The sequence below is a fragment of the Hippocampus guttulatus genome, chromosome 1, assembly GCF_054856545.1.
Source record: "Hippocampus guttulatus isolate MCC_2025c chromosome 1, RoL_Hgut_1.0, whole genome shotgun sequence".
NCBI classification, from domain to species: domain Eukaryota; kingdom Metazoa; phylum Chordata; class Actinopteri; order Syngnathiformes; family Syngnathidae; genus Hippocampus; species Hippocampus guttulatus.
This window is the reverse complement of record NC_141261.1, coordinates 13,278,704-13,305,064: the sequence shown is the minus strand read 5'-3', so window position 1 is coordinate 13,305,064 and position 26,361 is coordinate 13,278,704. Positions and strand designations below refer to the sequence as shown.

Genomic DNA, 26,361 nt, shown 5'->3' with positions numbered 1-26,361 from the left:
TCAGTGCAATGGCCGCCACCATGGTTTGAAGGACAGGCGAGTGAGAAAAAAAAAAACCCACGCACACCCATACACTTTGTTTTCACTCACTGCGGCTCATGATCCATAGCCACGATACAAATGTTGTCATCACAATTGAACCATTTGTCCTCCATCCAAGCTTTTTTTTCTCAGACTCGTTAAAGGCGACACACTGGAGAGTCAGATCATATTTTCTTGATCGCGTAGGAGACGCCAAACCTGATTTACAGCATAATATTCCCGCACCAGTCAAACAATCTGTTAATGGTTGTGTGACTTATATTGCTGCGGTCACAGGGGGCGAGCCATATGACCTTGAGCAACAAGGGCATTGGGCCTCCATTGTCCCTTGGTCTATCTTTCCGTAGACGTTATTGTATGGTCACGTTGGACCATAGAGCAAGAGATCAAAATAAAGTTGAAAAAAAAAATTCTTCTCATTGACAGATTAGACAACTTTGTCATTTAACACTGTTAAACTTTAAAGTGTGGGCTAAGGGGTGGGCAAACTTTTTGGCTCGGGGGGCCGCATTGACATTTAAAATTTGACAGAAGGGCCGGGTCAGCACGAGCTATGGTACATTAAAAAAAACCAACTAAAAACTGCATTTGTTGACTTTCCATATCAAACATCAACAGAACAGCCTGAAAGTACTGTATTAATATACTTTTTTAAATGAGAACAGTGTTGTTGATCACCTATTTTAGCCAGTGCATTGCTGCAGATGGGTTGCGATCAGACCAGTAGAAGTAGAGTGATACAGAGGTTTGTAGGTGGTAGATAAGATCTCCCCCCCCCCCCGTGCTCTACAACTTCAAGTCAATGCGCCAAATGGCATTGAAATTCCTGTCATTGCAAATCCAAATGAAATGGATGCAATCATTCACATCGAACCTTAATTGTGCACCAACCTTCGGCGGGCCGGATTAAAAAAAAACAACGGGCCGGATTCGGCCCGCGGGCTGTAGTTTGCCCCACTTCTGCTTTAAAGTCTCTGGCAAGAGAAAATAAATGTCTTATAAATTTGACTCACCACACGGAGGAATGTCGTGAACAACCCTGCGAAGTTTTGACCGATTGAAAAACAATATTTTAAACGAAGCTTTGAAGTCATGAAGAATCACGTTAATGTCTCCGCTCTTTAACGCTGTGCGGCGTGTTATCACATATTCAGCAGACGCGCCACACTGAAAAATGATGGCTGGAATTGTATAACCCACTGCGTCATTGCGGGGCTTTCCAAGGCGTGAAATAAGGCCGCTAGCCACCAGGTAGAGCAAGCTAACAGGCTTCCGGGGGAACCTCTTCGCCCGCTATCAGAAAGCGGGATCGTCCGGGGCGTCGCCTCCTTGCTTGGGAATTTAAACAACACCAAGCCGTGTTATAAATTATGCCATCCAAGAACGTTACATTTTCGGGTACTTTGCAGATTGACAGATGATTATCAGTAGTCTCCCAAGGCTCCCCTATATTGAGCTTTCATGTATAAAAGTCGAATGTGTACGAATGAGCATTCATACATATCCAATTTTTGTCAGCATTCGAAAGAGGCCCAGGAAAAAAATCTGACTTGTATTATTCCTGCTGAATAAAAATAGCAACAATAATATTAATAATAATTAAATGATGTGAAAAACAACTGTAAATAGCACTGCGATTTATCCATTTTGTATTTATATTGCACTTAATTGAACGGTGTTTGTTTGTTTTTTCTTCTTTCTTCTTTCTGCCTACATTCTTGCTGCTGGAGGCTGTAAATTTCCCCAGTGTGGGACAAATAAAGGATATCTTAAATCTTAAATCTTATTCACACTGCATGCAAATCATCTGATACACGTTGGCATTTGGGGAGGGGAAAAAAAAAAAGAAAATCGGAATTGAGCTGCAGTGTGAACATGCTGTCACTTTACTGGTAGAAATGCACCTTGTAATAACTCGCAGTCGATGGTAAATAAAGGCACACAAGTTTTTATATTACTGTACAGTCGTGGGGGATAGGCGGTACATGCCTGAGAACCTCAGTGTGTCACTGGGCGCCATTTTAGCCACGCCCGAAAAGAAAATCAGGAAGCCTGAAGTGGTGAAAATAGTTCAACGCCATATCTTCACAAATCAGTATAGCTCTCGTTTTTTGTTTTTGTTTTTCGTCATATGTTTTCAGCAATTATCACCAAACATGAATCATGTATTTCGAAACAAATCTCTGAATTGACCGGACAGGGTCTGTGGCGCGAGCAAAACGGGGATGTCGTGACAATACTGCCGACTGTCCAAGTGTCCTAAAATGCTGAACCGTTTCCTTGATAAGGTTGTTTCCTCTTTGTTCCGAAGTTTCATAACCTCTACTATGGGGCGACGTAACACTCAAAATGTGTCCCGTTGAGAAGTGCTGGAGTAGACTTACTTCAGTGGCTCGGCTCATCTATCTCTCTCAAATATTAACCATCACATGAATTATTGGAAGGATTGAGGGCTAAACTTTGGACTGGTGTAAGTGGCGGCCAAATGTGAGTGAGGTGTAGATTAATTTGTAACCAAATGTTTCGCAACAGCGTCCGTTTCAACCCCGGCAGCGTGAGCCAGTCGAGCTTCAAGGAGTTCTGCTCACTTGCGGGCACTTCCAACACGGAAGGAAGAACAGTGAATGTTTAATGCGACAGCTCTTTACTCCGCGAATGGACACCGGGGTCATTCATGGGAACTACTGCAACGACTTTTCGTTTGGATTCATTGTTTAAAATCCAAAAAGTGACAATTTGATTAAATGCCTATTTGCGGAAGCTAAAAAAATATATATTGGAAATAATCATTTGTTGTTTGGCCTTATTTTATCTTCTGTTTGCTGTTTCGGAACAATTCCTTTCATTGTACTACAACGTAGTGGTGGAAAGTCAGACTCAGGAATGCATTCACTGATGGCCCAGCCATCTCTTGACTTCACTCCTTCCAATATGTGGATGTTGGATTTATTTTTTTCTGACCAATCAGATTTCAGCCTCTATATGCTGCCAATTTAATTGAATCTGAACAGTGCCTCCAGAACAGTGGTTCTTAACCTTTTTAGAGGTACCGAACCCAACCAGTTAATATGCACATTCAACCCTTCATGAGTGCCAAATAAATATATACTGTATCTTTTTTACAAATTCAGGATATTAAAAAAAATGCATTTATTAAAAACAGAAAAAAAGTAAATTACATTTGAAAAGATAAGTTTTTGTTTTTTTAACGACGTACACCATTTTGGATCTTGATGTTTCCATCCTCCAACACGCCTGATTCAAATGATGGGGAACATTGTCAGGCTTCTGCGAAGCTCGCTGATGAGCTGATTCTTTCAATCAGTTGTTGTTGAAGGAGGGGAAACATCGAAAACATGCAAGATAGTGGCCCCTCGAGGACCAGAGTTGCCCGTGGCTGTTCTGCAACTGACACAGAAGTGAAAAATGATCATCCATCCATCCATTCATATCTTTTCATCTGTTTTTGTTTGTCCTCATTAGGGTCACAGGTTGAGTTTTCACCCCGATTGCCAATTTGGAGTCTCCAGTCAATAAATCACGAAATGTTTCTTTTTGTGTGTGTATTGTTTGTTGTTTTGCCACAATTGTGAAAGTAATCCGCACACAGGGTGGTGTGGAGGCTAATTTTCATACAAACAAAGATGACGCCTTTCTCCCATTTTTGGAGTCGAGTTAGCAAACAGGAAGTTACGGCTTTTGAGCCTCCGCCCTCAAGTCATCGTGATCGCTTTTTCCCCTCGATGGTGCTATTTGTCAATCACTGGAAACACCATTGCCGTTCGTGTTTGTTTTGAATGTTTGGCACTTTTTTTAGTGCAAGGTTGAAGAAGTGACATGCAGCTAGACATTCCTTTGAAACTCTACACATTAACCAAATTCCTTTGAGAGGGGGCGTTTCAGCTTGCCAGAATGAACCTGTCAATAATTGACCTCTGGCATTATGTGATGGCCTTGGCTGGCGAAAAGACAATGGACATTTCGTTATGGTATGCCATCCATATGGTCCAGCCAAAAACGGCGAAATAAATCTATTATCTGTGCACTCTGACAGCTGATGTCTTCGGATAGCTTTGTAGGGGACCGCTATAGGACTTGATGGACAAAAAGGTTCTGTTACAGAACTCAAGGGTGAAGTCACGTAAAGTCGGATAGAATAAAAAGTATCACTTGATGGCAAATGAAGCTCTTTGAGCACTTTGGACTTTGAGTACATTCACACAGATGGCGAGAACTCATCCAAAGGCATTCATTAGAGCGCATCGCTTTGGTAAAATCAATCAATTAGCATCACATAATCCCCTGTAGGGCGGCCCAGCTGGCGCCCTAAGGTGGATTCCAACTCCGGCCTCCCTGTGTGGAGCTTGCATGTTCTCCACGTGCTTGCGTGGGTTTTCTCCAGGTCCTCCAGTGTCCTCCCGCATTCCAAAAACATGCATGACAGGCTGATTGAACACTCGAAATTGTCCCTGGGTGTGAGTGTGAGCACGGATGGTTGTTCGTCTCTGTGTGCCCTGCGATTGGCTGGCAACCGGTTCAGGGTGTCCCCCGCCTACTGCCCGAAGACAGCTGGGATAGCCTCTGGCACCCCCCGCGACCCTTGTGAGGATACAGCGGTGCAGAAAATGGATGGATAATCCAGCTTTTTGAATTGTATCCCCTGTACATGCTTGAGATATGAGAGTATGATCTACACAGTATTCACAAATAATTCCCTGTCAGATCAATGACTGTTACTGCAGTTTAGTTGGGGACCTTCTCTGCCCCTTCTTCTACTACCAGTCGAACCTGATTATAACATACCTCGAGGGACATGACGAATATGTAAATTATAACGGTAGTTGAAACCGTTTCCAATAAAATGGCCGGCCAACTATGATGAATAGATGTTTTTACATCTATAATATTTATAGATGTAAAAACATGAACCTGTAATACAGTATAAACATCCATCCATTTTCTAATCGGCTTATCCTCACAAGGGTCGCGAGCGTGCTGGGGCCTATCCCAGCTGTCTTCGGGCAGTAGGCGGGGGACATCCTCAACTGGTTGCCAGCTGATCGCAGGGCATAGATAGATCAATAACCATCCATGCTCACAGTCACACCTCGGGACAATCTAGAGTGTTCAATCAGCCTGCCATGTATGGTTTTGGAATGTGGGAGGAAACCGGAGCACCCGGAGAAAACCCACGCAGGCACGGGGAGAAGATGCAAACTCCACACAGGAAGGCCGGAGCCGGACCCGAACCCTGCACCTCCGCACTGTGAGGTCAACGCGCTAACCACTGGATCACCGGGCCACCCCAGTATAAACATGTCAATTAAAATACGTGTATATGAAGAAAAAAAATGACTATGAGCCACGAGACAAACAACTATGTGTTCCTACTTCATCTGTAAAAACATTCAATCAGAGGTTCAACTGTATTACGTCACATCCAGTCGAACTCAGTGCTGCTTCTACTCTATGTATGTAAAGAAATGACAAAAAACAGCCTTTGAGTACTATTTGGCATGTAGGCCTCAAACTCACCAAGTTGCTTGCTTGCGCCCGTGTGGCATGATTCCATCCCCCCACCCGCAACACCCAAAGGACTCGCTTACGCACAAACCCTCACACAATGCATGTTTATTATGAACACAAGCAGAGAAAAGCTGGTAGTTGGCCGCTTATCATTGCTGCTTCCACTCACTTCAGATCTTTCCAGTTTCCCATCACCAAGGAAGAGTGGAAATGTTGACATTTTCTTTTCCTTCTTTGGATTAAAAAGCCTCAAACATGTACAAAGTATTCAAAGTTGTATTAGTTGTGTCCATGCGCGTGGGTCTCATGCATCCATCTAGCCTTCCAGCGTGCCTTATTTTGAAGGGCAAAGGGACACGGAGTCAAGGTGATTTGGAACGATGTCCCATCGGGTGGTCTCCGGTGGTCTCGTTTGAGCCCTCCAAAGTGTAGGAGATATGCTTTTCATACACCTTTACTAATTGTGTCCTTGGTACTCGATGACGATAACTTTCCAGCGTTGTGCCAAAAGTCATCGTGCACACTTTGGTTTTATTTTGTTTCCATGTCTCACCCGGATGGACGTCAGCTTCGGCTTTGCACGTTTTGTAAGCGCCGCATTCTCTTGACCACGGTTGGCCACCTGACCTTGGTGTGACATTGAAAAAAAAATGAACCTGCCACCGGGCAAGATTTTTTTTCTGAGCCAGAGAGAACTTATGGCTGTCACGCTGCTCCAACGCGAAGTACAATCGAGGCTTTCCGTGGCAAGTTTCTCAAACCCGAGATCTGTGATTGACAAACTACACGACAAATGGCCTTCTTCTACCCGGACCTGCTGAAAAACGGAACTTCGTGAGCAAGCCTTTGTGAAAAGCCACAGAAAATCACAAAAGGCTGCGCTTCATCGGCAAAAGCTTGGTTCAGCAGATGCTTTGAAGAGTGAGAAGTATTTACCTATCCAGACTTCAGGTTGTTTCGAGTAGAAAGTTTTTGATGCTCAACAACCCGAAGCGTAAATTGGGGCGCTGCGGGGAGGGTGACTTTCCCTGGCTTTTGCGCCAACGCCTGCTCTAAAAGTTTGGTGTTGTTATTAAACTTGCCGCGGCTAGCGAGGGGACATAAAAACGTCTTGCCTGGCGGCAATTTTTTGTAACGCTGCTCCGAAGTTACATGGCGAGCCATGAGCGAGGAAGTGATTGTAATAGCACTGCTGGCCGTGTCAAGGTATTTTTTTTTTTTACGGCATCATATGCCACGGGCGGATAAATGATGGCCCCCCCCCTGGGCCATAGTCTAAACATGCCGATTCGAATACATATAATATGAGAAACACCAAGAATTGATCACGGCACAGGGTTGTGTGCAGAGGCAAGACAAGCGCTCTTGTCCTTGAGGTGATATTTAAAGGTCGCTACCACCAGCCAGGCCGGGCCTGTCCTACACATCCATGTTTACATTTCAACAAGCAGCCGAAGCACATTGCTGAGCCATTTCACACATGCGCGCACCAGCACACACATCGCACACGGCAGTGCCTGGTTTCCAGACAAGAATGTGAAGGTGTCCCGCTGGGCGTGTTGGTGAACGCCGGCTGGGTTTGATTTAGTGACTTTGTGGTGATTCTTGATTTTGCTTTGCTTTTCTGAATTTAAAGCGAGCGTAACACACTTGTAAAACTTGAGATGAAATCATTCACACGAGTTTATATTTGGGTTGCCAGTTGAATTAAAGCTTAGTGCTATTGCTTGTTAAAGTTTAATGTTGTCTTGCTCGTAGGTTTTCACCATTGCAGTGTCACCGGGTTGAAATGCTTCCTTTGGCACAAATTTCATGTATCCGCAATTCACTTGGCTATTTACATTTTTACTCCACTTTATTTCCTAATTAAAATGGATAGTTTTACTACAATATCGGAACAAATTGAACAAATGCCAAGGTAAATATATGAAATACATTTAAAGAACCAAAACAAAACAAGGAATAAATAAGGAGCATCAAACATGAGGGACATGACAAACTACATTTATAAAATGTCCTCGAATGTTTTTTTAAGCAAGAGTTGGGATATAAAAACGGGGAAGGTTGGCTTGCAAACCAACATTTTTAATGAATAGAATTAAGAAATTTACCAATTACTCGAAACATTTGTACGCTGCGGCTGAACTGTCGCGTCATGAACAGGTGAGTTTATTTACTCGTTTCCAGCTGCTGAACCGTGAATTTCACGTTTTTGTCTGAACGTGGCATGAGATGTTGCTCAGTGATTTGCAAGCGAAGAAAATATGTCATGTCTTCATGATATAGTATGGTATCACTTATTTCTAAATTCTACTGTATTCACTTTCAACGACACACCAACTTAAAAATAATAAAATATGTTTTTTTTTCCAACGCTGGAACGAATTAATTCTACATCCATTCATTGAGAATGGGAAACATTGCTTTGGTTGGGAACACAGTCATTTACAAAGAGACAGCGATGGATGAACAAAAAGAGATATTTGTTCAACTTGGAGGAAACGAAGGATACAAAATAGTGAAGTATGCAAGTGCCAATTGTTCAATATAAATTAAAAAAGGTCTAGTGAAAACGTGTTTATAATCTGTAAAATGTTGGGACCCAAAAAAAAAAAAAAGTGATGAAAAGTGGCCAAAATCAAAAAACCAAATCGATTTAGCAGGGATGTGACGCAAACACTTTATTTGCTTTAGCAGGCCACAAAACCTGATGTGGTAGACCTTGAATTTCACACCCGTCATGTAAAAGTGAAATCTCTTACAAACCAGAGATTAAATACATCTTTTAGGGTTTTTTTAAGTTCTCACAAAAAAATGTCCTGACTCCATGGGTTGTCTGTGCGTTATAGTGACGTCATCTTTACGCAGCCTTTCCCCCGCTTCCCGATTGGCCACCACCGCTCCGCCTCCTCGTGGAGGTAAAGCGTGGGGGCGTTTGAGGGGGGCGGGCCCCTCTTCATCCGGACTCTTTATATTTGGTTGCCTTCCACCAAGCCCGAGCTGGGTACCTCTGCTTGGGCTAGCAGTTGGTCTAGATTCCGGTAACTGAAAGGAACCGGCTTAACGGGAAATTAAAAATAAATAAATAAAGAACCCCCCCAAAATAAACCAAAATGCCCCCGAAGACCGACGATGGCGGGTGGAAGAAGTTTCTGTGGAATTCGGAGAAAGGAGAGCTCCTCGGTCGCACAGGAGGCAGTTGGTGTAAGTATGAACCGCCTCGTGCTTACTTGCCACCTGTTTGATATGCCCGCGTTGCGTTCACGTACGACCCGTCCGGTAATGCCGCTGCGATGTTTGAGATATCCGTAAATGTATTTTGAAAGCAACAGAGTGCTATACAGACACGGAGCGAGAGCTTCAGAATTCCAACCGCTGGACGTCGAGCGGCTTTTTTCCCCTTTTTTTTTTGAATGAACTGGCCCCCGTAGGGGTTAAAAATGCATCACAATCCAAGGTGAGTCAAGGTGATATGGCCTTGCTGCAAAGTGGAGTGGCTTGGAGGAAGGACTATCGATCCGTATCGGGTTCCTCCGATCAGATGTCAGGGTAATCTTAACGGACAATACCACTGATTAACTAAGGCTTCGACCTTCTCGAGTTTCTCGTGAGGCGCCAGTGCGCATGTCCTTGCAGCGCCTCTCAATGTCACAAGTAGTGTGCTGTGCAGCAGAGCACACTGTATGTAAAGAGGAGGCGAATGTCTCACGTTTGACCTTCTGGACGCATATTTAAAAAAAATGCTGAAGCATCACATACTGCTGCGGGAGGGTGTCAGGATGTTACAGGAAGGAAAACACAATTTGGCACAGTTAATATGCATCCTAATCCATCTGATAAAAGCCACGATAGCCTATTTTTTAATACTATTGCTGTCTTTTTTAGGGGGTGGAGGGGGGGGGCATAGTCCACTCTGAACAAGCTCAACGTATTTCAGCATGATGCAGTTCAGCTCTACATCACTGTACATAACCTCACGAAACATTGGACGGTGCAGAATCTATGCGTTTCTGGTTACTGTATCTCAATGCTGCAGCTCATTTGAGATAAGCCCACCCGAGTAATCGTGAAACGGTCATCAAAGAAGTAATACGTAATTTATTAATGCGGTCTTGACTGCCTTGCCCTTTTTGACATTGCTCCTTCCTGCAGCCTCATGTCGAAGTCGGCTAGCAGCAGTGTGACCTCCCAGATACTTTTTTTTTTCTCTTTTTTTTCACCTGCAGTCCCTCGCGTGAGGGATGACAAGGACCCACGTGCTTGCGTCAGCATAGCCGTTTTATTTTCCACTCTCAGACTTCACAGTTGAATACTGTCGAATCTGTATGGACGACAGCCACCCCTGTTGTATGGTTTTAGATTTCCTCGAGCATTTGTATCAGCGAGGTAACCGATTGCAGTGAACAGAAGTGGGTTAAATTCATTCTTGCCTGACGAGTTTGTTGCCTAGAGGGGCTGCTTGTGGATTAGAAGCATGCAAATAATTCAAATACCAAAGCCTGTTGTTAATTTAATATTGAAACAGGGTGAAGATATTTGTAGGTTTATTTTTTAGGGATGAGTGTATTTTTCTTTCTTTTTAATGTTTGCTGTAATGTTGTGGTTTTTGTCGCTGTGACCCCCACCCTCTCTCATCCCTCCCACAGTCAAAATCATCGTCTTCTACATCATCTTCTACGGCTGCTTGGCCGGAATCTTCATCGGCACCATCCAGGCCATGCTGCTCACCCTGAGCAACTACAAGCCCACATGGCAGGATCGAGTTGCACCTCCCGGTAAGTCCGTGATCTGTTTGCGCAGGGCCGCCGTAGAGTGCAGCGACACCTTGACGTGAAGTCTGCAAAGAACTATTTTGACCTCCCAGAGTGTGTTGTGTGCAATTACTGCACTGCCATCACGATAAAACTAAATGAATTACATCTCACCGAAACACAAATTTTACGAAAGTCCACAAGCTTACATAATAATGCAAAACGCCATACATGGGCTAACGACACACTCATTGGTAGCGCAGTGGTTGTAAACCTGTAAACAATTGAGGTATTTGAACAAAACTGCAGCCACGTGCACAGTCTCTAACAATAATCAAATTGATACATCCTTTCCCCTCTGTGAAAAATGACTACAGTGAAACTCCTCTACGACAAAACCAACATGGGCGAAAATACCCTCTAGTGTGTTGAAAAAAATGTTCATGCATGAAAGCCATTCCCACTTTTCTGCTCCCCCTAAAAACGAAAAGTCCCCCTGTTACGTTATACGAAATCTTTTTCTCTGCTCTTGCCTCGCAACGAGATTCACTACAACGAAAACAAACCTTCCGCAAAAGACTAATGATCCAATCTCGGCATGCCACAGCGACCTCTACTGCTTCGTTCGGAAACGGCAACAGCAACCACCACACTGGTTTTCACATGCGCAGTCGTACAAGAAGTATTTGTTATTGTTAGTTTCAGACGCAGCACGAACGTTGCATTGCTAAAATGACTACAAAACGGATCTTTGGATGTCAAGCAGCTAAGACAAGAAGAGCTCTGGCGCTAGAAGAGAGGGTAAAAGTGATCAAAATGAAAGACTGAGGAAGCAAAATAAGACATTATGCAATAAATTGATGTAAGTAAAAGTAAATGCTGATCATAAATTTCGCAATTTCTTTGCCTTTTTTTCTTTCTACGCTGGCTATCTGAAGTGTCAAATAAGTGTATGCTCATACTTCTGCACGATTGGAATAAAAATAAAAAGTACACATAATATACGTTTTTTTGTGTGTGTTCGTGTTTACGTCTGAGATCAAATTTGCTACAGTGAAAAGTCCACTGTTGTGAAAAATTTCTTGCTGCAAACATGATTTCGTTGTAGAGGAGTTTCACTGTAATATACTGCAACATAGTTAACGGTATTGTTCATTCTTTGTCATCAATTATATGTGCGTTACGCTGTACTGCCCCCAGTGGCCAAAACATGCACACCAGAAACAGCAACACAATGTCTATTGAACCAAAGCCGAAAGCCTGAACATCCATCACCGAGCGGTTTGCAATCTTTTTTTTTTTTTGGAGGGTTCATTGAATGATGCAAAGAGAGACCATTTTTCTTGTCGTCATCAAATTTTGAACATGAACATTTCTTTGTGACAAGAAAAGCTCTGACACAAACTAAATTGTTGTTTTTTGGCACAAGTACAGAAAGTAACCCATTTGAAATTATTTGGTCATTCGGTCGCTCACGTGAGATGTCCGTTCACTTGGCTGGGATGTTGGCTGACAAACACGAATATTGTCACTGCTCTCCATTGTAAATCGTTTGCCTGCCAATCTCGCTACTATCTTGCCAGCGTGGCGACATAAACAAATGAACGTTGGCATTAGTCACCCGATGTCCGGAAAACTATCCTCAGCTGTTTGCTGTAAAGCTCACCGGGGTCCATATCTCTTGAGCTCTTTCTATAGCACTCTAAGATTCCGCCCAAGTCCTGGCTAATACAAAATAAGTCATTTACGTATTCCGAAGTATGTTTTTCAGTGACGCATCACGACTGATCTCTGTGTGTCAGGGAGCAGCTAAATTTAGTTGGTGGAAATTCCGGAGAGTCTTCTTCACATGTGAATTACACCCACACTTGTGGTGCATTTTATTGTCTTTTTGTTTTGTTTTGTTTGCAAATTAAAATCACGTGTAAGGCATTTGCCTTACAAGGTAATGTTGGAAGACAATGGTCCCTAATGCCATTATGAAATTCAATGCAAAATCAGTCGTCCGGTGGGCACTTCTGCATTTGTAAAGAACGAGCTTGGTTTCACCTCCAAAACATCACAAAAGCAACTAGAATAGACAGAGCAGTTTCACACATGGGTTGCATCTGTCCAGTTCATCAACACGCATCTCCATGGAGTGATAGTTTCCAAAACAAATGCGCCCTCGAGGCAGGGCTTCACCATGGAAGCGAATGACGCCGGATCAACACTTAAAGCAAATCTGGGAATTTATAACTAAAATGAAAGTGTTGTCTTCATCCCGCAGCATGTCACCCTGTGACAAGGAAGCTTTTCAATTATCCTGCAAAGCCGCAACGGACGTTCAGAGCGGACACCGTTGTATAGTTACTGTAGAAACACGACAACAAAAGACGCTTTCTTCGTCTTACATCAGTTGATTGGATTGTCAGCAACATCCGGTCCCTCGCACTTCATGCTTGCAGTTAAAATTCCATGCGTACCACCATGCAGTGCGACAAACCGCATGATGTCGCTCTCTTCTCTTGGTTATCAGAATGCTAACGGGAAACTTTGCCATGCGGACTGGCGAGTGATTAGCGAAAAGAAAAAAGAAGCAATACAAAACAACACAAAATACAGCGGAACGTCGATTTATTGGATCAACTGAGGGAAGGTGTCGTCCATTAGAGCAAAATGTCCTTTTGTTTTTTTATTTGTTTTTTCATGGCCTAAAAATGTCCAATGCAGTACAAAATTGCCTTGTACTCTTTTTCGCGGCTTAAAAATCCTCAACACAAAATAATTATGATAAAGATGCTTCAAACCGTTTGAAAAGTTACAAACTTAGCTCGCCCGGGCTTGGTGGAGTGTGTGTGTGTGGGGGATAATAAGCTAGGCAAGCAAGCTGGTCGCCTCGGCTCCTTTTGGGCCCGGTGCCTACCTTTTGACGGGACGGTCGGCATCGCCAACATGGCCGCCAGGTGAACCTGCTCTCGTCCGCGGGACAGTGGCATAACCTGGAAATACACGGGCAAGTTTCTGTCTATTGATTCCCCCACAGTGCCGTTTACGGGCGTCACAAAGAGCACAAAAAAAGCACAAGGGGGTGTTGATAGGTTTCACAGAGCAAAAAAAAAAAAAATGTAAATAGAATTGGTGATTAGTGAACTGCAAGCATGCGAGGTATTGACTAACGTTCATAAACTCAAAATAAACGCACCACCCGGTGATGGTGTAATTCAACGACGTTACGAATAATCTCGTGGCTAATTCGAGTCTGAACTGTGTGTTTTGTACCCGCAGGCCTCTCGCACACCCCGCGATCTGACAAATCCGAAATGGCCTTTAACCCGAGAGACGTGGAGAGCTATTTGCCTTACACCAAGGCCTTGAGGGAGTTCCTGGCCAAGTATGACGACGACAAGCAACTCGACCAGATGAAATTTGAGGACTGTGGAGGTACGCCCACTCACCCTCTTAAACAACCCCCCCCCCCCCCCAAAAAAAAGTCAAGCCAGTCCGTGTTGAATACGCGCTCGGTGTCCTCTTTAGATGATCCAATGGGCTACAAGAACCGTGGCGACTTGGAGAGCGATACGGGCGTCAGGAGGGCGTGCCGCTTCTCCAGGAGCCTGCTGGGCCCCTGCTCCGGCCTGGATGAGAAAGACAAAGACTTCGGCTTTGACAAAGGCCAACCTTGCATCGTCGTCAAGCTCAATCGGATTGTGAACTTCCGTCCCCGGGTGAGTCAATTCTTTCAATTCTTGATTATTCTAAAACTGTGCTTCGACATAGTTCCTGAGCCCCAAATGCCACAAGATCTGGTAAAACATGACTTCTGTCGAAATGAAGCGACTCAGCTGGCCTCAACATAGTTCCTTGGCACAAAATGCCACAAGTTGGCAACAAACCACTACTTTTGTGTCAATGAAGCTCCTCAACTCACTTCTGCATGGTTACTTCCTTGACACGAGATGCCACGAGATATGCATTAAAAAAATAGCAGGATGGATAAAAATAAATCTGTAAATGAATGAATGCATAAATATGCAGTGAAACATTGTACTGTACTTACTCGACATCATTATACTTTGTTTTTTTTGGGGGGGGGGGCGGCACCTTTGCATTTTAGGTAATTTCAGAAAGAGCAACAAAAAAAAATGCTAATAGTTGAATTTGCGAATAGTGAACTGCAAGTATGCAAGCGGGCGGCCCGGTAGTCCAGTGGTTAGCTCGTCGGCTTCACAGTGCAGAGGTAATGTGGGAGGAATGTGGTATAGTGTCGATTCCAGCTCCGGCCTCCCTGTGTGGAGTTTGCATGTTCTCCCCGGGCCTGCGTGGGTTTTCTCCGGGTGCTCCAGTTTCCTCCCACATTCCAAAAACATGCATAGCAGGTTGATTGGACGCTCTAAATTGTCCCTAGGTGTGAGTGTGGGCGTGGATGGTTGTTCGTCTCTGTGTGCCCTGCGATTGGCTGGCAACTGATTCAGGGTGTCCACCGCCTACTGCCCGAAGACGGCTGGGATAGGCTCCAGCACCCCCCGCGACCCTAGTGAGGATCAAGCGGTTTGGAAAATGGATGGAAGTATGCAAGCGATTACTGGAGTGTGAAGTGGCCAGCCCTATGAAAAAAATGAATGGGAATTTCTTCCAGATCATTCAGAGCACAGCAAATAAAACTTGTTCTCATGAGATTTATTTCAAAGGCATGAAGATGGGGACATGTTAAATAAAAAAATAATATATATAAAAACCGTATGTTCCGCACTAAAAGGCCCACCTAAAAGCCTTCCATTTTCTTAAAAGCTCACAGCGCGCCTTAAAATCCGATGCGCCTTGTTATTACGGTAATATGTCGACCCTCAAAATGGCTCCTTGCTCGAGACATGCAGGTGAACACGGAAATAGAGCAGCGGCAAGAGAGTTCAACGTCAACGAGTCAATTTTATAACTTGCTGTTGGTTAAGTGAACTGTGTCGCTACTTTATTAAATAAGTCTTACTGACATCTGATCGTCGCTATATAAATCAGCGTGTAGTATTCTGTTGGCATTTCCTTGAGCGTAGCGCCATCTAGTGGATGCATTGTAGATTGCGCCTTATCATGCGGTGCATCCAATATATGAAACAAATGACAAAATAGGCCATTCATTGAAGGTTCGCCTCCTAATCCAGTGCGCCTTTTAGTGTGGAAAATACGGTAGATGAACTTGCACAGAACCCGTTGATTGAAAAATACATCCTGATTAGACTTGTGTGGGTCCCAAAAACGTGTCTTAAAAGAAATATAATGATCATAACCTCTCTTGGTCATATATGGTGAATGATGCTATGAAGCGTCTTTTCTTTTTGTGTTCAGACTCCCATCTCAAATGAAACCATTCCTGAAGAAGCTCAACCCAAGGTGCAGCCCAATTTGATCCCCATCTACTGCACCAATAAGGTAGTTGCCACTCAAAGCCTCAGCCCAAATGTTCTTGCCTGTAACCTTATACATTTTAATATGCGTACCGTATATGATATTATATTGTCCATATTCATACCTGTCAACCTGCGCCCTTTGTTCGAACGTGACTGCAGGATGTGAGTATGATTCGTACGCCTGTGTTGGTTATTTTGAAGTCTGTCATTCCTTTGGTGTTTACTGCATTTGGACTTCTCTGCATACATATGATGCATATTAACTCATTCAGTACCAGCCAATTCTGGACCAGGTCTGAAAAGACGTTTAAAAACGTCTTTGGGAGTGAATGAGTTAACAGCGTTGAGTGTGTTATTCTCCGTCGCTGTTGAAAATGTGCTTTCCAGTTTGCACTCTACCGTAATTACACCTTGACATCCGGGCATAATTCGTTCGTTATGCTGTGGCGGTTTGCATTATGCGTTAGCATTAAGCTCGGGGACTTTCATAAGACAACGTTACGTGGTTTATACACGACAGGTAACTCTTTTTGTTTTAGAATTACTTTGACAATAACCTTCAACTGGGAGTGGTAACAAACACCTTGAGGCAAGCACACTTTGCTACATGCCAAACTATAAACGCCAGAATACACATGATAGTTCGGGGGAAAAAAACAATATGTGTTCCAAGTCCAATTTTTGCTTGTAACACAAAGTCAAAAACTGACCAAGCTCATTCGTCGGGGAACTCATAAGTGAAGGTACCAACGTATGAATTACTTCCCAAAACACATCATCGCAATCTTTTTTTCTTCTTTAGATTCCAATTCCTAGAATTCTGTCTCAATTCTGCTCTTGTATTTGCTTGTACTTGGGTTAGTCATTTGTATTGTAGTTTCTTTGTGTGAATATTTCTGCTGTGACTTGATGGATGATAAAGTATCGATTATCTCCACGATGACTCTTTCTCATCATTCCTTTTTCCCCGGCAGCGAGAGGAAGACGCTGGCAAAATCGGCGAGATCAAATACTACGGCATCGGCGGCGGCTTCCCGCTGCAGTACTACCCGTACTACGGCAAGCTGCTTCACCCGCACTACCTGCAGCCGCTGGTGGCGCTGCACTTCACCAACCTGACCAGGAACGAAGAGCTGCGCATCGAGTGCAAAGTTTACGGCGATAACATATCCTACAGTGACAAGGACCGCTTCCAGGGACGCTTTGATATCAAGATCTCGGTCAACGGTTTATGACCGCCACCGGAACAGTAGAGCACTTTCCCGTTGCCGCCCCCCACCCCTATTCCCTTCCCCATTTCAACCCCCTGACATGAAGTAGACAAGTAGTCGGGGGTGGGGGTGGGGGGCGGAGCTAAGTCGATCACACTTGCTTCCGGTTAGCATTGGCGCACAATTTTAGTGGGGGGGGAGAGAAAAAAAAGGTAGCTGTTAGGCCACGCGAACGTATTTATTCTGCTGTAAGTGACATTTTCCCCACAAGCAATTTGGGGCCATTGTTCATTCACAGGTGTACCAGTGGACCACCATCTGTTCCATCCCCCCTTCCCACCTTGACCATGACCTCCTCCTCCTCCTTGTCATATCACTGCCTCGGTACCTCGCTTTTCCTTCATTTTTCCAGCGTGATGTCCCACGGCCCATAGTGATTGATTGGCTTGGACCACTCTTCTGATCTTAAATGAAAAAGGCTGCACTCCAGGAACTTCTTTCCTCCTCCTTCTTCTTCTTCTTTTTTTTTTTTTTGTAATCTTTAATCATGGGGGCCTTGTTTTACTTTGCCTTCGTTTGTGCTTAAATCACTTAAAGTGTGAAGAGATTTTATTCAATGCCTTTGTAATTGATCTTTGTTTTTGTTTTGTTTTTTGTGCTTTCCAACTCGTGGGTAAGACACGACGTTGACTAGGTTTTATCTTCTTCTCCTTCTGGACTCTGTCGCAATATCGCGATGCATGTCCTCTGAATGTTTTTAGCCATCAAACATGTTGGATGAATTGTATATTTATACAGTTGTACATTTCGTTTCTGTGCAAAAATATTGTTAATGTATACATGCAATACCAAAGTGCTGATCTGTCAAAGGGTCAACATTTGTTTGCCTTGCAACCTTTTCGTGGCTCACTCTAGAAAGGTGAGGGGCGTCTTGGGCGATGAATGTCGGCGGAACCAGGGCGCTTGACTACTTCGATGGTCACAACGTTCATGCATTTCAAATTAAAAGTAAAGAAAAGAGGGAAAATGAACCTCGATGAGCTCTTGCGGCTTTTAGGTGATGAACCATTTTGGCAATTTAGTGTGTAGGATCATATCTGAAACACTTGAACTTGTACAACCTACCGTCATTTCATGCACCCTTTGCCATTTAATCAAAGATAGAAACTAATAAAATCCTAATACTCCTCTCTCTTGTGCTTTGTCTTATGTTTGATGCTATATTTAACATCAGGTGTTTAATATTTCAAATATTTTGTGTAATTCTAGTACAGTACACTAAGTTTTTTTTACTTGCCCCTCCTGCAGGCTATAAGAGTGCAAGGACTACAATAGTTTATCCACACTTTAAGCGATAAAGGCTCAAATTGTTGTGTAAGGGAACTTTTCCAAAGGAATATTGTCTCCAAACCTGCGGCAGAGTTTTTTGAACTCCGACAATCTACATGAAGTGAAAATATAATTGGCTTTTGCCATGAAAATATTTAATTATAAACATATCAAGAGGGGTTTCTTTCAAAATACTTCATAGCTATTACTGTGTAAAAATTAAGCTGCCAAAATATAAAATTAACATTGACTCAATGTGTGCTTTTGTTCTGATGAAGAGCAAGCAATATCCCATTTGTTTTGGGACTGTACTTACACAAACATCCCTTGGAATAACTTTTATCCAAATTTAATTATCTAAAATTAAACCCACAATGAAAATACATTTCTTTTTGGGGTATGTCATTTGGAGGAAATGGCTTTAGATTAAGTTTTATGTTATCAACCTTCTCTCAATTTTGGCAAAGTTTCATATTCACTGTGCAAAATTTGCAAATGAACAGCCACATTTTACTGTGTTTAAAGTGTTATTGTTAATTTATCTGGATGATGTAAGCACGTCTTTGAAGCTATTTTGACAAGAAGGCTGTATAAAGGCTGTGATCTATACTAAGTAACCGTGAGTTTTTTGTTTTGTATAGTTTAATTCCCCCGTAATTTTCTCTTTTTTTTTTAATTTTTTATTTGTTCGGTAGACTGCACATCCTTCTTACCACAGCTGACCACAAGTGGGCAGCAATATCACGTGAATAACATTCACCGGGTACTTTATTCAGTACAGTTCTTCCTCGTACAGGACAAAAAAGGAGCATTGATACTTTTTCTGAGTGCATGTTACATTTTCAAGATAAAACAGCATTTCATTTGAATCGCCGAGCTCTACCATCAACTTCTTTATGATTGTCACGTGAGTTTGCTGAAATGTACCTCAAAAACATGTACAAAGTGTAACAAAAATAGTGATTAATAAATCCTTTATCATTAAATAAAAGAAATCAAAATTTAATCCGAATATTATTTAAATTTTACGAGTAGTGTAATTATAGTAACAAGGTCGCACCTCTTTTTTTCAAGAGTACTTGCTAGCTGTGTTGGCTTCTATGCTAACTGGACAAGAATGAACTTCGCCATGTAATAAAAATTAAAAATGCGTCATATTAATTCGTCCTTTTCTGATAATGTGAGTGACGGGGTGGCGTCTCTTTGAGTGACATGTCATTATGGTTAAAAACTTGGAAAAAAACATGAAAAATAGAAAAGAGGACTTACGTTAGGTTCATACGGAGTCCCTAAGGCATAGGTGTCAAACTCAGGTCCTGGAGGGCCACTGCCCTGCATGTTTTCCAAGTCTCCCTGTTCCAACACACCTGATTCAAATGATCAGATCATCAGCAAGCTCTGCGCAAGCCTGACATTGAACCTGTTCATTTGAATCAGGTGTGTTGCAACAGGGAGACTTGGAAAACATGCAGGACAGCGGCCCTCCAGGACCTGAGTTTGACACCTATGCCCTAAGGGGACATGGAAGGAAAAAAAATAAAACTTTGCAAGATCTCGCAAAGTTTTTTTTTTTCTCGAACAGCAAAAATCTGACACCCTTGCCAGTTGCAGTAACACTGTTGTTACTGTCAGCTACAGCCAGATGAAGTGGGGAATGGTATGAGTGATGCTTCTCATCAAGAAAATGACTGACTCTTTATCAAAGCACACATTTAGAATTTAAGCTTTGAATCCTCAAAACAGCCAAAGGTATGTTGTTGTTGTTGCCCCCCCTCAGCATCCTGCTGATGATACTACCATGAAATACTGCTGACTGAATGCACAAGAGGCTCATGATAATCAGCCTAACAAAACGGCTGGACATGTTCCAACCCATCCACCTCCTCTGGGAGCTAAAGGTGACACCATAGAATTATAAATGTGATGTGAGGTGTGATGTGTCCCTTTTGCGTTTTTTCTGTGGTAAATAATGACTCATTGCAGGAAGGCACATTGGGTTGAACATGGCAAATCATGAGAGGTGACTCAAGTACACTGAAAAGAATGCTTTGTTGAACTAACTAAATTTGATTTCGTCTGCCACAATAAAATCATTCGGATTTGTGTAGTCCACCTTAAAAATGTAACTGGATCCAGATGATTTTTGTCTTGCGTCCGAACAGTGCAATTTCTGGACCAAAGTAAAAGATGCCGTTATGCTGAAGAAGGAGTCCTGTCAGGCTTTTTTTGGCCTGCGGTACTACTGAGGATGTTGACAGGTACCGGCTAGCCAAGCGGAACACAGCTTCGATGCTCACCGAGGTAAAAACTGAAAGGATGAGAGGAGTTAGATGAGGCCATAGAAAATGACTTCCAGACGGCTGCAAGAAAATTCTGGTCAAACTATCTGGCGTCTCGGGAGGGGGAAGCAGTGTAGCATTAACACTGTGTATAGTGGAGATGGGGTGCTGCTGACCTCGACTCGGGACATTGCAAATCATGGAGAGAATATTTCTAATAATAATAGAGAATAAGACCCCCCTCAATTCCATCGAACACACCTTCCCTTGAGGAGGCAGAGTGTGGGGACTCTGGGGTGGACTCTGTGGTTGAAGTAGATCCATTGAGCGAGCTAGCTAGCCAGCCAGCTAGCTAGCTAACTACCTGTCTGTTTGTCTAAAAATTCAAAATTCCTTGCTTGGGAACAGATCAGTGATTCTTGTCATTGCTAAATGTCAAATAATATGAATAATAACCACCAGGGTACATACAGTATCTCACATTTGTTCCATGGCTTCAGAGGTTTAGGGAAGCTAAAGGGGAGGGTGTAAGTAGCCATGTTGAGATTAGCTCAAAGTGTCAGAGGATTGCCCTACAGCCGAGTCATTTTGGCCAACACACAGTAAGCGGCTTTGCCCAGACTGGAAGGGATATAAATAAATAGGCAGCTCGGACAAAAGTCACTACTGTTGATCTAATAATTGTGTGTTGATGTTGACTCTTTCCAATTCTATGATGGCTAAATAAGAATTTGGGAACAACGGTGAGTGTTGTCCAACTATGACAAAACAGACGACATTTGAATACAAAGTAAAAGCGAAAGTCAGAAAATAATTAAAAACAACAACGACACAATATTTTATCCTTTGAGATAACAGACCTATTCTAAAAACATCAGAGTGATGCATTTTGTCTTCTGCTTGTGATCTTTTTTCTCTTGGCAGTCTCCTCCCTCCTCCCCACAACCTTGGTTTGGAAGTGACAGAGTACATGAACATTTTGCGACTAATCAACAGCAAGACAAGATCTCTCCAGTTTGGATGTCTTTTTTTTTTTTTTGGTTTGTTTTTGCTTTCTTCACAGATACATAATAACATATCCTCATATTTGATGTGACTGGGGTCATTCAGAACTGGGAGCAAACATGGAATTAGTGCAGAGTGCACGCTGAGCCTTCGTAATCAACACTAAAGTACAGGTAAATGCATGCACACGTCTTTATGGTCACTTGTTAACTGGCTTTTAAAAAATAGGAATAACTTTTGAATGATAAACAGCTATACAAATTCTAATTTTAGATACAATGATCCATAATCTGCGCAGAGGATTTGAGCAGAGTTCACAAAACAAAACCTAAACAATTATTCAATTGCAAAGACTGTCTCTCAGGGTAGTGATAATAGTAACAGACCAATCTAATTGGTTCTTTGGGTTTCAATCCTTAAGATCTACCAAATGCTTACCTCTCAGCACAACGACTGTAGAAAAGGCACGAGACAGAAACACAAGAACAGACTCATGAAGGAAAGTCAATGTACCGTTCCCCCCTTTTTTTTAAAAAAATCTTAGGCTGATGGACACCCAAAATCAGAACTCCTTTGCAGGGACTGGACCACTTTACAGGTAAGTCTCACTGAGGTGAGGATCATCCAGAAAGCAGTAGCAACAAGTAGAAGCAAGACTGAGAAAAAAAAACAGAGCTTAATCATCACTGTTTACAAATTTGTTCTCTATTGCAAGGCTGGCTCAAATGATGCACTCCGGTCCGAATAGAAGCAGACCTGCAGAGTTCAGTATGAGCTTCTGTAAAACAAAGAACAGGTGAGCTCTGTAACTATGGAATAATAGAACATTTGGAAAGAAACAGGGATTGCCACTGAAAATAAACTAAAACAGGAAGTGTCATAGAATGGGAGAGTATGTGAATGTCTAAATCTGTAAGAAAAGATGTACAGTGATAAATTAATGCATGTGTTGTCCTTATAGTCACTTTCAGAGGCCTTTGGCTGAACAGAATTTGAATAACTGCAACAACAATGACGGGTAAGATGGCACTGTACTCTTTATTCGACAGCCACATCCATTCATGTTAAGTACGGCAGGTGGTTTTCCTAAAGCTGGACAAGTGAGCGTAACTGAAATGTCACAGTGCCCCCCTGCGGACACCTGAGTTATTGTATAAACATTGTAGACTCCTTGTGCGCCTGCTTAATGAACGTCTTTTTATACAGCAAAAAAGACAAGAAGGAAGAACCCAAAAATGAGAAGAAAGATGAGAAGGCAGAACCGAAGAAAGACGACAAGAAAGACGAGAAAAAGGATGAGAAAAAGGAAGAACCGTAAGCTGTGCGCTCACTGTCAATGTATTAAATAGTGATTTTAAATAAGGTTTGTTTGTTATGAATTTGGCTCCCTAAAATGAACTTTTACCACGAGCTACATTGAGATAAATGAGAACGTAATATTTTTAGCTTCATTTTCAAGTGAACGGAATGGACTGCCTATGCACGCACCTATCCCGTATTCAGGTACGGAGGCATGCGAACTTCCGGTTGCAAGTCCAACACATAGCGAGGGCAAGTTTTTAAAATATACTCACAATCTGCAGAAATGATGTCAGGTTACCATAAATTAGCTAATTATTGTGTCCAGTTATCCAAGTGTCAATGAAGCGATCAAAGCACCATATCTCATTTAATGAACCTTTTGCCGGTCCATGCAGGTACGGGCCCGATTTATTTTGACACGCTCAACCCAACTTTGTTTTGAAGGCGCAAAAACAACCACGAGTATTAATATAATTTCTTCTTTGTCACGTTCTACTGTGCAGATGCAACACATGTGAGCGTATGAAAAGATAAAATGTATTGTGTGGAAAATACGGTAGCTACTTATCAAAAGTTCTAATTAAACACTAACAGTAATTAATTCTTTTGTTCAGAAAAGAGGTGTGGATCATGGATCCTGCCACAGATTTATACTACTACTGGTTATGGACCATATCCATCCCTGTCTTCTACAATCTCATTTTGCTGGTAGCCAGGTCTGGACATTTTTGGTTTCAGCGTTGAAATGTATATATTTTTTAGAAAAATTTGAAAGTCTTTGTGAATGTTGGTGCATTACAGGGCTTGCTTTAATGAGCTGCAGAATAACAACACAATATTGTGGATAGTGTTGGACTACACTTCGGATGCACTCTACCTTGCGGACAGTTTTGTGAGAGCCAGAACAGGTTTGTGACCTCAACTGATCTTCTGCAGTTGCAGTTTATAAAAACCTTCATGGGACGATAATCATGTTGTTTGTCACAGGTTTCCTTGAGCAGGGACTGCTCGTACGGGATGAGAAGATTCTGAAGGAAAAGTACATGAAAACCCGCCAGTTTCGACTGGACATCATATCCGTGATTCCCACTGATATTGTATTCATCAAAATTGGACTGAACAATCCTGAGTGGAGGTTCAATCGCCTCTTTAGGTTAGCTCGGCTCTTTGAATTCTTCGACCGAACAGAGACTCGCACCAATTTCCCAAACATCTTTCGGATCAGTAATCTTGTACTTTACATCATCATCATCATCCACTGGAATGCTTGCATCTATTTTGCAATCTCGAAGGTTCTGGGCTTCGGTTCAGACACGTGGGTCTATCCAGCAACGAAGAATGCAGAATTTCAACGTCTGACCAGGCAGTACATTTACTGCTTCTATTGGTCCACACTGACCTTGACCACTATTGGGGAGACACCACCACCAGTCCGTGATATTGAGTACTTCTTTGTTGTCGCTGACTTCCTCACTGGGGTTTTGATCTTTGCGACAATTGTAGGCAATGTTGGTGCCATGATATCCAACATGGGTGTCGCTCGAGTAGAGTTCCAGTCCAAGATAGACTCCATCAAGCAGTACATGCAGTTCCGAAAGGTTTCTAAAGACCTTGAGGCCCGAGTGGTCAAGTGGTTTGATTACTTGTGGACGGAGGAGAAAACGTGTGACGAAAAGCAGGTGCTCAAGAACCTTCCGGATAAGCTCAAGGCTGAGATCGCCATAAACGTTCATCTGGAAACTTTGAGGAAAGTGCGAATTTTTCAAGATTGCGAGGCAGGTTTGCTTGTAGAGCTGGTTCTCAAACTTCAACCCCAAGTTTTTAGTCCGGGTGATTACATCTGTAAGAAGGGGGACATCGGGAGGGAAATGTACATCATCAAGGAAGGGAAGTTAGCAGTGGTGGCAGATGATGGGGTCACTCAGTTCGTGGTGCTCAGTGATGGAGCCTACTTTGGAGAAATCAGCATTTTGGGCATTAAAGGAAGTAAGGCGGGGAATCGAAGAACGGCCAACATCCGAAGCGTAGGTTACTCCGACCTTTTTGCCTTATCCAAGGATGACCTGATGGAGGCGCTCACAGAGTACCCAGACGCTAAGAATGCACTGGAAGACAAGGGACGGGCCATCCTGATGAAAGACAACCTCATTGATGAGTCGCTTGTCGCAGCTACCGACGCTAAAGACTTTGAATTAAAAGTGAATGCTGTCGAGACGAGCCTGGAAGTCATGGCGCTCAAACTGAAGAAGCTAACGGAGCATCATGAATCATCCCAGCGCAAGCTCAAACAACGGCTCACTAATTTGACAAACCAGGTCCAGACCATCAAAGTTGCTGATGAATAGCACAAGCTTAAGGCTACTTCCACTGAGCAACTGCTCTTCAGACAGACTGTTGATCCCATAAATGGCTCGGGTTTACTCCAAAGGCTATACATTCTTAATGTGCAAGTTCCTGAAATAATTGGGAAAATATGTATGTTGGGAGACCTCATCATCATGCTTGTTTTTTTAACATTATGACACCGAACACAAACTATGTACTATCACTTGTCCAGTTTCAAAAAACAGTGCATTGCAAACATTTTGGAACTTGGATTTCTACATATGTTGATCGCAAAATGTGACCTGATCTAAGCAATATTTCATATCTAGACGGTCCATAATGCCGCTTTACATTTAAAACAATTTATTCAAAGGCAGTTGTCGAAATAGTTTACCGCAAGAATCCTGAGGCTGTACACAAAAGGCAATACTGTATAAGCCCAGTGATGAGAAGGAGCCAGATGGACCTTCATGGAAAGACAAGCCCCTGCATGGCATGTACCACCGCCAAATTGTGAAAAAATGTCTGACATCAAGAAAACAGAGTGGCTGGAAAAGGCTGGACGGACACGGAGGCACTAATCATGGCGGCACAAGAATAGGCAGGCCCTAAAATAAAGATCAATAGAGGCTACCGTCGACCACATCAGACAGGCTCAGGCTGTGCAAAGACACCCCCAAAGATGATGCAGCATATCAGAGAACGACAAGATGTTGGCAGGCAAGAGATACATGGAGCTGCATAACCAGGTAGCAGGAATAATGTGCCCTAACATCTGTTCCAAATATGGACTAGAGGTCCCAGAACAAGAATGGCAGACGCCTCAGAAGGTGGTTGAGAAAGGGTCGATATAAAAGTGTATCGCAAAAGTGTAATGGAAACACATTTTTCGCTTTTCCATGTCATGTGACAACGCCTCCAGCTACTGTACGTCAAGGACCGCTGGTTCAACGGAGGACCGCTGGGGGACAGAGGGAGAGGCTCTTTGGGGGGGGGGGGCGGGGGACCCTGCCGAGCTCGATCCTGAAATTCTCGACAAGGGCAGATTGAAGTTGCCATGGGCCTCCCGGCCGGCGGAGGACAGTCCTCGCTGGTGGGCGGCCAAGCTGGGAGCGGGGGCCCCGAGCGGAGGGCACAGTGAGCAATGGTATGCGGTGGCCGCTGGACCCACCGAGTTGAATTGCCCGTGCAGATGCGGAGGTGCCTA

The 26,361-nt window shown here is 43.1% G+C and overlaps 2 protein-coding genes across 3 annotated transcripts; both read left to right on the top strand.

Annotated features, from left to right (window-relative positions):
• The first annotated feature begins 8,553 nt into the window (after window positions 1-8,553).
• atp1b1b (ATPase Na+/K+ transporting subunit beta 1b) lies at window positions 8,554-18,104 on the top strand. Its single transcript, XM_086110934.1, has 6 exons — window positions 8,554-8,772; window positions 10,215-10,343; window positions 13,587-13,742; window positions 13,836-14,026; window positions 15,642-15,725; window positions 16,678-18,104. Exons 1-6 carry the CDS (start codon window positions 8,682-8,684, stop codon window positions 16,936-16,938), a joined length of 912 nt encoding a protein of 303 aa, XP_085967060.1. The 5' UTR covers window positions 8,554-8,681; the 3' UTR covers window positions 16,939-18,104.
• Window positions 18,105-20,457: 2,353 nt separating this feature from the next.
• LOC147210459 (cyclic nucleotide-gated channel alpha-3-like) lies at window positions 20,458-26,127 on the top strand. 2 transcript variants are annotated; one of them, XM_086110920.1, is made up of 9 exons: window positions 20,458-20,544; window positions 21,447-21,700; window positions 22,072-22,125; window positions 22,243-22,323; window positions 22,489-22,545; window positions 22,734-22,841; window positions 23,444-23,545; window positions 23,631-23,737; window positions 23,817-26,127. In XM_086110920.1, exons 3-9 carry the CDS (start codon window positions 22,076-22,078, stop codon window positions 25,172-25,174), a joined length of 1,863 nt encoding a protein of 620 aa, XP_085967046.1. In that variant the 5' UTR covers window positions 20,458-20,544; window positions 21,447-21,700; window positions 22,072-22,075; the 3' UTR covers window positions 25,175-26,127. The 2 variants fall into 2 exon arrangements, with proteins under 2 accessions (XP_085967046.1, XP_085967036.1); XM_086110910.1 differs by lacking the exon at window positions 20,458-20,544 and adding an exon at window positions 21,127-21,265.
• Window positions 26,128-26,361: the final 234 nt, after the last annotated feature.